Source organism: Letharia columbiana (genome assembly GCF_014066305.1).
Source record: "Letharia columbiana isolate WasteWater2 chromosome Unknown Sc0000005_s0, whole genome shotgun sequence".
NCBI lineage: Eukaryota > Fungi > Ascomycota > Lecanoromycetes > Lecanorales > Parmeliaceae > Letharia > Letharia columbiana.
The window spans coordinates 1,024,865-1,037,030 of record NW_023501041.1 but is presented as its reverse complement, the minus strand read 5'-3'; the positions used below and the strand labels follow the sequence as shown (position 1 = coordinate 1,037,030).

Below are 12,166 nucleotides of genomic sequence, written 5' to 3'. Positions count from 1 at the left end.
AAGTTTCATTCCGAAAATACATACATCTACAGTACTACTGTACATTCTCAACACTGAACCCGTCGTCCACTCTCCAGGCCTTGTAGTCGTGAGTAACTTTGTCTACTTTACTTTAAAGAGCGGGTCGGCTCGCGATTGGAGCGGTAAAGTACGAAAAGGTACTAGAGGGATTAGTTAGGGGCCTTCGGCTCTATGGCTATTTAGTGTGATCCATTAGATAACTAGCTTAATTATATATTTTCCGATAAAATTATAGAAGCTATGAACTAGTTAGTTATAATAATAATATTCTAATAATTATTAGGCAGCTACTAAAGAACAAGAATAACCAAAATGTTTTGGTTTGTGTAGATTTTATATTTTTTTTTTTGGTGTGGTTGATTTTTTTGGGGTTTTAATAAAAATAAATAAATTTAAAAAAAAAAAAAAAAAAAAAACAACCGCCCCCCCCCTACTCCACCTTAAAAAAAAAAAAAAAAAAAACCCATAACCAATTTATATTTAAAAAAAATAAAAATTATTTTTTTTTTTTTTTTAAAAAAAATTAAAAAATATAAAAACAAAAAAAAAAAAAAAAAAAAAAAAAATTTATTTTTTTTTTTTTTTTTTTTAATTTAAAAAAAATAATAAATAAAAAATTTTCCTTTTTTTTTTTTTTTTTAAAAAAAATAAATTTTTTTTAAAAAAATAAAATTTTTTAAAATAAAAAATTTTTTAAATTTTTTAGGGGGGGTTTTTTTTTTTTTTTTTTTTTTTTAAAAGGGGGGGTAGTAAAATTAAGAAGATAGCCTATAAAAGTAACGAATTTCTTGAGATAATCACCGTAAAATGCGTGTTTAATTTTTCGGTTATTGAGTTATATAAGTATAAAAGATCTTTTATAAAATCCATTATATTCATTTATTCAGAACAGATCTCTCTAGCGGGCTTTTAGCTTTTCTATATTTTTCTAGTATAATATAATTAGATCGTTAATATAATGCGTAACTTGCTTAATCTCTTTATTATATCGGAAAGTTATATCTTTCTTCTACTAATTTAAACGTTATCTAATCATATTATAAAGATTCACTTAATAAATAAGATATTATTATACGATTTAAGTATAATTAATTAAATTCTTTAGCTAAGTTATCTAAGTAGGAATATTATATTTAAAAAGTATACGTAAGGTAGATATACTAGTAGAAGCTTTTAATAGCGATTCGAAAAGAATACTAGTAGAAGAGATTTTTAGATATTCGATAATTCGTATATTAATAGAATCTCTAGTCTTTAATAACCGCTAATTTCATTTTAGTTCGATATAAAGAGAATTCTTACGAAGTACCGCTTTCAGTAGTTTATTATAGACCTCGATTATTCTTATACTTTTAGAAGTATTAGAAGAACTATATATAATCGTAATACCTTTAAATCTTAAGAATTCTTTTAATTTATTATTAAAGAAATGCTAATCGCGATTGAGGTAGTAGATATAAGACTTTCTATATATAGTAAAGAATAACTTAAGATATTATATAACGTTCTTTACATTAGTAAATATAATAGTAAAAGAAATTATAAATCTACTTATATAGTAGACTTTTACGAGTATAAAAGTAGATTCTACTTTAATAGTCTTAAGTAAGCCTATAAAATCTATTTCTATAAGTTAAAAAGAATATATAACTTTAATAGAATATAAAGACTAAGATCTAATAGTAGGTCTATACTTAATATACTCGAGATACTCAGTAATATACTTCTCGATATCTTATACTTTCTTAGGCTAGTAATAGCTACGTAGTCTTACTAGAATATTAGTCTTAGCCTAATATTCACTTTTATTATAAACTTCTTAAAATATAGTAAGCATCTTTTCTTCCGACACGTAAGATAAATATATATCTCCTCGAAAGATCTATAGAATATATCGTATTATCTAATATTTAAAAGCTTTTCAAAGCAGCGTAATAGTAAAAGTCGAAGATTCTACGATAAGAAATTCGTAGATTTTATCGAATTAGATATTGCTGCGGTAGGCTTTAATCTAAATCTTAACATTTTTATTAATCTTATCGAAGGCTTTTATAAATAGTTTCATAGCTTTTATAGCAGAAATAGCTTTTAAAGAGAAAGAAGAAATATTATATAGCGTGCCCCTATTAATAACTTTAAGTTATTCCGATTTAATGAGTACTACTAGAAATAAATCGAATCTATTCTTATTATTCTTCTAGATCTATTTTAGACTATAATTCTTTAATTTATATCATACTCGTATAACTATAATATTCTCCGAGTATTTAATATCGAATAAGATTCTCGATAAGCCGTCGATAGCTTTATTTCGAGGCCTAGATATATATTAAATAATGAGATTTAAGCGATAAAGTTTATTAGCTTAATGTCTATAAATTTTCTTATAAAGATCTAAGTCGAGAAAGTGCGTAAGAGGCTTATAATTAGTGTGTATTATAGTAGACTAATATAGATACTTATATAAGTAGTTATACTTCTTATAGAACGTGATAATAGCGTAGAGTTCTCGCTTATAAGTAGGGTACTTCTTTTAAGTGGGATTAAAGGTAAACGAATCGTATAAAATAAATACTTTCTTATCCTTTTCTATTACGATAGACTTCTAAGATTATAAAGCTTCTAATAGAATAGCTTCTTATAGCGTAAGAATATAATATTATATAATAGTATACTTAGCTATAAAATCGAAAGCATTAATATATATATAAACGATTCGACTTAAGTTAATATTATATATACTTATTCTTATAATATATTTAATATGTAAGATCTTAAAGGATAGCTATTTTACTTAAGTTTACCGCTATTTCACCTTTCCTATAAGTCTAGAAAGAGATCTCATAATTTCCGCGAAGTTCTTTACCCACCGACACGTAATATCTATAATTTCTAAAAAACCTCGAACTTCCGACTAATCTAAAGGAATAGACTATTTAGCTACTTTAATAACCCGTTTCTTAAAAATATAAATATATTCTTTAATAATATAAATTATATTAAGAGCTTTAATTAATAATATAAATAGTCGTAATTTCTTAAAGAATAAAAGCAACTTAGCTTATTCGATTTTAGAAAAGAAGTAATACTATAAAAAGGAAAATAGATTCTCGAAGTTATAAAAGTTATCGAAAAAGTCGTTTATATAAAATATAAGAGATAGTAAAATCTTAAGATTCGGCGAATATAGTAAAGAAGATTCTAAAGAAATAGAACTAAATACTTTATAAGCTAGCTTTATTATAATAAAATCTATAGACTATAATTTCTATTATATTCTCATAGGCTATATCTAATTAATATCTAAAATAATAAAAGTAAAATAATATCTATCGTTAGGATATAGAGGTATTATAAGATACGCGTACTTTAAATTAGCTAAAAATAAATATTTATAATATAAATTAGATAGATAATCGTAAACTTTCGAGCTTAGCTCGAGATAAGCTTCTGAAAAAAGCTCTATAACTCGTAAATAATCGAAAGTTATTCTAGACTTATTAGTAGATTTCGAATTCTCGACTTTATCTATTATAATAGCCCGTGTATTTTACTAAAATAGACGTCTATTTGCAGACTTAGTAAGTTTATAAATACTATCTTCGAGATCATCTTAAATAAACTTTCTCAGCTATTACTTCGTATGAAAAGGCTAACATTTCTAAGATTTCGAGAAAGTAGGCTTTATATTAGATATAATGCGTACTCGATATATAATAAGATTCGTATAAGGTAAGTCTCTTAGATCTTCTCTATTAAGATGTTTATATTAATATAGTAGTTATAGCACTTATAGTCTCTACTCTACTATAGTAATAAGTAATTTAAAGATTAATCTCAATTCTAGCTTATTAGTCTATTCTTCAAGTTCTAATAATAAGAGATATTATAAAAGATTTCGGCGAATTATTCTTCTAGAAGAAAATACTTGTTTAAGAGATATTTATAAAAATAATAGTGCTAGCGTTCTCGAAGCACTAAAGACTTCGATAGATTAGCCGAGAAAGTTTATGATAGTTACTTACTTTAGTAAAGAAAAAGAATTAAGAACTTTAAAGGTAACGATAGAGATATTTAAAGGGCTTAAATTCTTAAGATAGACTTTTACGAGCTTTGATAATTTAATATTCTACTTAAGATAGACTTGATTTACTAAAAATCCTAACGCTTAACTTTCTTAATATCTAATAAGTTATCTCTAGAATTAGAAGAATTATTAAATTCTGAAGAATTAATTTCCTTAATAAAAGCCTTTAACTTATTCTACTTAATAGCCTTTAAGATAGTTATAATAAACTTAAAATACATTAATAAATTATAATCTTTATAGAAAACCATTTCCGAACCCACGATTCTTCGAACTTTCTCGCCTTTCGATCTGTCTCTTAAGAAAATAATAGAAAGATAAATTAAAATAAAAGCATTTATAGTCTAAAGTTACGGAATTCCAAGAATTAGACTAAGATATTTAGATCTTTCTAATTCTATAATAGATATAACTTTCGAAATTACAAAGTATCGAATATTTCTTTAGATTTCTTTTATATCAATCGTAAGTTACACTTAATATTCTAATACGATATTACGATAATCCGCCATATATATAAAAAAGACTTTTAAATCTAATCTTCGAAAGTAGGTGAAGATATAAATCTAGAAGATATATTAGTTTAGAAGATATTACATTTATATCGAAATCTTAATTCGTTTAAGTATAAGATTTCTCGAGGTTAACATCGAATTTATCTTATTTCCTTATAATAATAAGAATATAAAACGCTTTATTCACACCCATAAGAGAGCTTAAAAAGTGTATATATTTCTTAGCTTCTATAGTAGAAATATTAATTTAAAATACGAATACTAACGTAGTAGGATTTCTTAAAGTCTACTAAGAAGGCTAAGATACAGATACTTATAATACTAATATAGAAGAAAATGCCGATATAGATTAATAGGCTTATGAATACCCTGGAGATAGTATAGATATCTATAAAATTTATTAAATAAAAAGTAGACTAAAAGCTAATTGAAGGAGCTTGCGTAGTATTCGCAGCAGGCTTTAAAATTTGTTTCTTAAAAACCCGAGTGTAAAAGGCGTTTTAACTTCTTATATATAGTAGATAATTATATTATAAGATCTATTATATTTATATTAACTTTAATACTCTTAAGTATATATCGAATTAATATAAGAGAATTATATTCTAATTTATTAAATAAGCCTATTAAAGGCTAAGATTCTACTTTCTTATTAACTCGCTTCTTACCTTTATATTTAAGACGCTCTTCTTTCGAAGTAGCCTAGAATAGATATAGCTGATTTTAAAAAGAAAATCCTTAATCTATAGCTATCGAAGGCTATTATAAACTTATTTAAATAGAAACTTACGACGGGTAGAAAGAAATATTAAGATTTAGATTAATATTAGATTACTTTTACTAATATTAAGATATCTAAAATTACTATAATATAAATTACTATAATTAAATAAGTATTAATTAAGATCTCTTAAGTTACTTTTCTTATTATTATTAAGATATCGATATTAATACTAATACTAATACTAATACTTCTTTTATATAAGCTCGTTTATTAGACCCTAATTCTTTATCGAGAAAAGCTTTAGCAATTTTTATATTAGCGAAACGAGATCGATTTAGTCTCGCTATTTCGAACTGCACTAAATTAGAATAAAGAGAAATATAAGAATTTATAAAGCTTAAAGATATTACTTAACCCGATCCAGCAGAAGAAGAAGAAGAAGAAGAAGCTACGGAAGATTTCTGCGAAGGGATAGTCTCGTAGAGTTTAGAAGATCTATTAAACTTATCGAACCTAACAAAAGTAAAGTTTAACTATAAGTTATCCTCGAAAATAAGTATTCTTAGATATAATTATTCTTAAGTAGGTAGTAAAGTACTATTATAATTAGAAGAGATGTAATTCTTAATATTACACTTAATATATAGCTAATCGTCTTTCCTATAAGATCAATAAATTATATTATTAATATAAGGGTTTTTCGAAGTACTACACTCGAGTATATCTCTTAAGATAGATTAATAATTACGAAAGCGATTATCAGCTATAAAATTCGAAGGTTTACTCCTATTAGCGTTTCCTTTATTAAAATTCTAAGCTAAGATCGAAGCCGAAATCGAAGTAGAAGCCGAAACTTTATATAAAGAATAACGATACTCTAGAGATTAGAATTATATAAAATGTTAAGATCTCGCAAAAGCCTCTAGTAGCTACTTCGATGAATTTGTATAAAAGAATTAAGACTAATAGTATAAGGGCCTTAGAGCTTTAATAGCTTAATAAGAAACTAGTAAAAAAGCTATCTACTACTTTAATAAGTTTTATTTCATAAAAGATTTATAAAACTAAAGCTAATCAAATCTCGATTCTTTATTTAAAAGCTTCTAGATTTCGGCGTTAATACGTTATACTTCTTTTACGAGATTATAGATTATATATAAAGATCTATCGGACGATATTATACCTCTTATTACTTTCTTTTAAATCTCGTAATTATTTAATCTTTTAATAAAGGTACGGAGAATAATATCGAGTATAATAGATTTAAGGAGGCTAAAAGTAGCACTAAGAGTAGTAGCGGGTCTATTCTTAATCTTAACTCTCTATATTAAGTTAATAACACGCTTAAAGTAGAAAGTAAGAGATTCTTTAAAATATTAATATAGATTTATAATCTCGATATTAAACGAGATCGCACTTACTTCTATAGCTTTCGAGGAAAACTTCTTATAAAATATAGTCTAAAACTATTAGATTATTTACTAAGAATTAATATTCTCTATTTTAATAAGAAGTCAAATAGCTTCTAGATAACTTTCTAATTACTTGAAAGCATTATCGATAAAAAGTATATTAAGATATCTCAGATACTTGACTAAAGGAAAACGATCTTCTTTATCTTAATAATCCTTTATATCGAAGTCGAACTTTCGAAGTTACTTTAATATTAATATGCTAGTAATCTTCGAGAAGTTATTATATATAGTAAATATAGAGTAAGATATAATTGCTTTTATAGTATTGCTAGAAAGGATACTAGACTATATAAGAGCTTTAGACTAATTTAAAGAAAGCGTATTTCGATGAGATTCTAATAACGAGACTGTGAAATTCGTAGAACTATTATCGAGAGGAATTCTCGAGAAGTCTAAGGCGTTAAGACGGTAGTAATAGACTAATTCCTCGAGAAGATTTCTAATACTCGCTAGAATAATAGTGCTATAACTTACTTTCGTAGTAGTAAAAGAGTTCTAATAAGTAACGGTGACGGCTTAAAAATCGAGTTGGGTGATAGTAACTTCTTGAGATATTTACTAAAGGCTTCTTAAGTCTCTAGAAGTGATTTAATAGATATAAGAGGCTTTCTAGACTGAATGACTTAAGAAAGTACTTTCGTAGTGAGATTTTCAGTGAGGGATTTAGTGGAAAAATGAATAACGATGGATTACAGCCGGATAGGCTAAATGAGGATTATAAAAGATACGCAAGAATAATAGTAAAGATGATTCTACTTTAGGGTTATAAAAGATCCGAGCAGGGACCTTCAAAGAATAAGAATAATCAGGCTCGTGTGGGTAGAAGAGGATATAGATTCTATGGAAGCAGGATCCCGAGGATTCCCTAGGGATCTAGCCAAGCAAACTATACTATATAAAGCTAGAAAGAACGACCCCGCAGGAAGCACCTTCCGACTCTACTACGCGTACAGCCCCTACCCAGTAAGCGTACAGCCCCTATCTACTAGGCGTACAGCCCCCTAATCGTGTTAGCGGCCGCGCGGAAGCTAACAAGATCTAACCGGAAATGGTAAAGAGCCCGCATCTAGTCTCTGCCAAATGCCTTCACAGTAGGAGTAGTAGAACCAACTCCCACCCCACCGCCCGCCTACATCCCTCGCTCAATAGGCAAGGATCAGAGCGCATACCTACACCTACCTCTACACCTACCTCTACACTGCAAGCGTCACAGCGGGGGGGTTTGCGACCGCTGTAGCAGCCACCCCGACGACTAGGCATTACACGAGGAGGGCGGCGAGGTGGTGCTACACGAGGACAGCGAGGTGGTGCTACACGAGGACAGCGAGGTGATGCTACACGAGGACAGCGAGGTGGTACTACACAGGCCTACATGCAGGGTAATGAGGCTATGTTCAATACGTTTCAGATGTAGGAAGATCAGCTGGCCGATAGGTAGTGGACATTTGAGTATGATAGGCGTATTTTTAATAGCAAGCAGAGAGGGTAGCTTGCCAATCAGCTATCCAAAAAATTTTTTTTAATTATTCCTTTTTTTCTTTTTTAAATTTTCCTTTTTTTTTTTTTTTTTTGGGGGGGGGGGGGGGGGGGGCCCCCTCCCCCCCCCCCCCTCCCCCCAAAAATCTCGAAGAGACTAGATGCGGGTTCTTTACCGATTTCGGTTAGTGTCCGTTAGCTTATGCGGTTCTTTACCATTTTCGGTTAGTTTTTTTTTTTTTCCCCCCCCCCCTATTTTTTTTTGGGGGTTTTTTTTTTGTGGTTGGGGGTTTTTGTCTTTTTTGTGGGGGGTTTTCCCCTTTTGGAGGGGGGCTTTACGCGTAGTAGCTGCCTAATTAATAATTATAATAGAATTATTGTAATAGCTTTATTTCTACAATCTATAGCTTATTTTACTACGTAGGTACGTAACGAGACGAGATAGAACGAAGTTTAGAGTATTATATCCTATTCTAGAATGCATAATGGATGAGGTTGCTGGCGTAGCAGGGTTTATAGGTGATAGTGGGGTGAACTGCTGGAATGCTTGATGATGACGACGTCGATAAGGAGCTTATAGGTATCGTGGCTCTTGATTCTAATTCGCTAGTGAGAGCAGAGTGGTACAGTTGCAGATAGTCGGCCAGTCTGTTTAGAAAAGCTGCCAGGGTTGATAGGTCGCTGAAGCCTTCCGCAGCCGGCTTCTCTGCGGGGCAGGGGAGAAGGGTACTTGTACAAACGGCTCAATGGCCAAAGAGGGTGATAATACAAGCAAAAATGAAAGAATGATCACTTGAGGGCCACCTAGGATCTGGGCAAGACCTCCAGAAACCAAGAAGAGCCAGCCATGGGTGGGTAGAAGGATGGATTGTTCAGAAGTCTATGGTAGCTATCTACCTGCAAAAGCCTTCCAGGAAGGACCACCCCGAACTATGACTCCGAATTCAAAGACCCTGGCTGTGGAACGTTACCCAAGGCCCTGAGTTTCATGAGACTCGCGTCATAAGTTCAGTTCATTTCCGGCTATCAGATAGGCCCTTATATTGAATCACTACAATTAGCTCCGTCCGCTACCTCTAGGACCTGCCAATCGTAACGAATATCCTGAGATTGATTCTCATGATACTGTAATGATAGCTTGAGCGATTAGCTCGAGATTGCTTATTGCGAGTGCTAACATGCTTTGACCTGCACCGCTGAGACAGACTCTACCAGGGTATACTCTATATTGGGCGTGAGGTCTTTCAGGACTTTACCAAACCCTGGGACTAAACCACTTCGATAAAGGTTGATGAAGCTTAATCTATCTTGCCAAGGCAAATAATGCAAATGCGAATGTACCTGCGAAACAAAACTAAAGTATCTATCACATTATTCAATTTTTTTTCAACGGAGTAAGAAAGAATTGGTTGTTGATTTTGTGACAGAGCTTTGCCTCTTGTCCTTTCTCCTTTGATTAGAGTACAGCTGTGATTGCTACTACAGTACTCCAGCGAAGCGCCTGTCTTTACTCTCTCCTTTTCCCATAATGGCAGCTTCGGTGAACTTGACAACCCTGATCAAGCGGTATGCACGAACCCTTACTTGCTTGCCAACAGTCTTGCTCTGCCTTACTCTGCCTGCTAAATTACCCATTCCATCTCTGTCAAATCCACTCCACACCCCCGCCAAATGCCCTCCACTCTACCTGCAAAGTTGGCACTGACCATACTTGGTAGGCTCGAAGCTGCAACTTCGCGTTTGGAAGATCTAGTACCTACGATAACCGATCCTTCAGTCACGACAGATGCCGCCCAGCCTCTGTCCGGCCAGGGACCATCCGCAGAACGGGCTTTGGACCAGGCAAGATCGCCTTCCAGGCACATGGAAACACTACCTCCGGTCATTGATGATTTCGATGCTATAATCAATGGGCAAGTCAAGTCCTTCGTTAATATGAGCGAAGAGATTGGGGGGCTAGTTGCTGAGCAGGTACGTCCACCAAGACTTCCTCACCAACGAAGCATCTGGCTTGCTGACCCTCGCGTCACCAGTCTGCTGCTGTCCTTCGAGCCTTTGCTGCAGAGCGCAAGTTCCTTATTATCACCACCAAAGCCAGAAAGCCGGACATCCAGTCACCAGTCTATATGGAGATCTTGAAGGACTTGCAAGCGATGATGGGTGCTGTCAATGACATTCGAGAAGCCAATCGAGCATCGCCCCTTTTCACCCATCTGACAACTGTATCCGAAGGCATTGCTGTGCTCGCCTGGATAACCATTGACCCCAAACCCGCAGACCATGTGGCGGAAACACTCAGTAGCGTTCAATATCATGGGAACCGTGTGATCAAGGAGTATAAGGAGAGGTAAGTCATCGCCGTCGCACTCGATGCCCGATGTCAATTAATTTCTTCATCAGGGATCGGAGACATGTCGACTGGGTTAACGCCTTTTACGCCATTTTTAAATCCCTAATCGCGTACGTAAAACAGCATTACCCGTCAGGCGTGACATGGAACAACCAAAACGGCATTGATCCACAAGAAGCCCTCCACCAAGTTCAAACTGGCCAGACGTCCTCAAAAACCCCACCGCCATCTTCTGGCCCGGCACCGCCTCCACCACCTCCTCTGCCTTCCTTCGATGGCCCTCCACCTCCACCGCCAATGCCGCCGAACGGCGTCACTCCAACTTCCAGCTCCTCAGACATGGGTGCCGTCTTCGACCAAATATCTCGTGGCTCAGATGTGACCTCTCACCTCCGCAAGGTTGATCCGTCCATCCAAACCCACAAAAATCCCTCGCTCCGTGCCCAGGGCGCCAGCGCTCCGCCTGCTCCTAGCCGCTCTTCATCTCAAAGCTCTTCTCTCGGCAAATCGCCCATCCCTGGCAAAAAGCCTAAGCCAGAAAGTATGCGCGCAAAGAGGCCACCCCGAAAAGACCTTGAGGGCAACAAATGGCTCATCGAAAATTATGACAACCCTGGCCAAATGCTCGAGATTGAGGCTTCAATCTCGCACTCCATCCTCGTAACGCGCTGCACCAAAACTCCCATCCGTATCATCGGAAAGGCCAACGCTATCTCTCTCGACAACTGCACACAATGCTCGCTCGTCATAGATTCTTTAGTTAGTGCCGTCGATGTCATCAAAAGCCCTAAATTTGAAATGCAGGTTTTGGGTAAGCTGCCGACTATCATGCTAGACCAAGTCGATGGCGCGGCGATCTATTTGAGTAGAGATTCGCTCGGGACAGAGGTTTTCACGAGCAAGTGTACGGGCATCAACGTCAATTTGCCGGGACAGACAGAAGATGATGATTATGTCGAGAAGGCGCTGCCGGAGCAGGTCAAGAGTGTGGTGAGGAATGGTGCGCTCGTCAGCGAGATTGTTGAACATGCTGGATAGGAGATGAAATCTGGAATGAGAGGGGTAGGAAAAGCGCCAAAGATGATCTAGGTCTGGCTGGTGAGAAGAGAGCATGTAAGATTGAGATTGACAAGATCTTTGTAATCGATTACAATATTTCATGAGATGCTGCCATTCAATGGTAATTCCACATGGAGTTGATATCGAAGAGCAGCACTACACACTAGCGTACGTTATGAGTTCTTGCTCAGGCGAGCATGTCTATCAGTAGCTGGTTTTGTTCGTCTGGAAGTTGAATAGGTGAATAATCCTGACCCCGAACCGAGGGATAGTACAGGCAGCGTGATCAGAGGATCGTCTTCTTTTCCAGCATCTTGGTAAGAGATGTGAGCTTGGATTTCCTCCCAGGTCCGAATGTCATTCAAATGGGCCGATCACATTGCCGCAGCAAACAGCCGGAAGTTCACGAAAGACTGGCTGACAGACACGCTTAGGTGGGCCGAATGCAGGGCTACTTGC

General features: G+C 34.3%; 1 protein-coding gene across 1 annotated transcript; it reads left to right on the top strand.

The window, feature by feature from the left end:
* Positions 1–9,826: 9,826 nt before the first annotated feature.
* Positions 9,827–11,686, top strand: HO173_002668 (uncharacterized protein; the record flags this gene model as incomplete). The annotated part of the gene is made up of 4 exons (XM_037304600.1): positions 9,827–9,864; positions 10,017–10,269; positions 10,332–10,645; positions 10,699–11,686. 4 exons carry the CDS (start codon positions 9,827–9,829, stop codon positions 11,684–11,686), a joined length of 1,593 nt encoding a protein of 530 aa, XP_037168693.1.
* Positions 11,687–12,166: the final 480 nt, after the last annotated feature.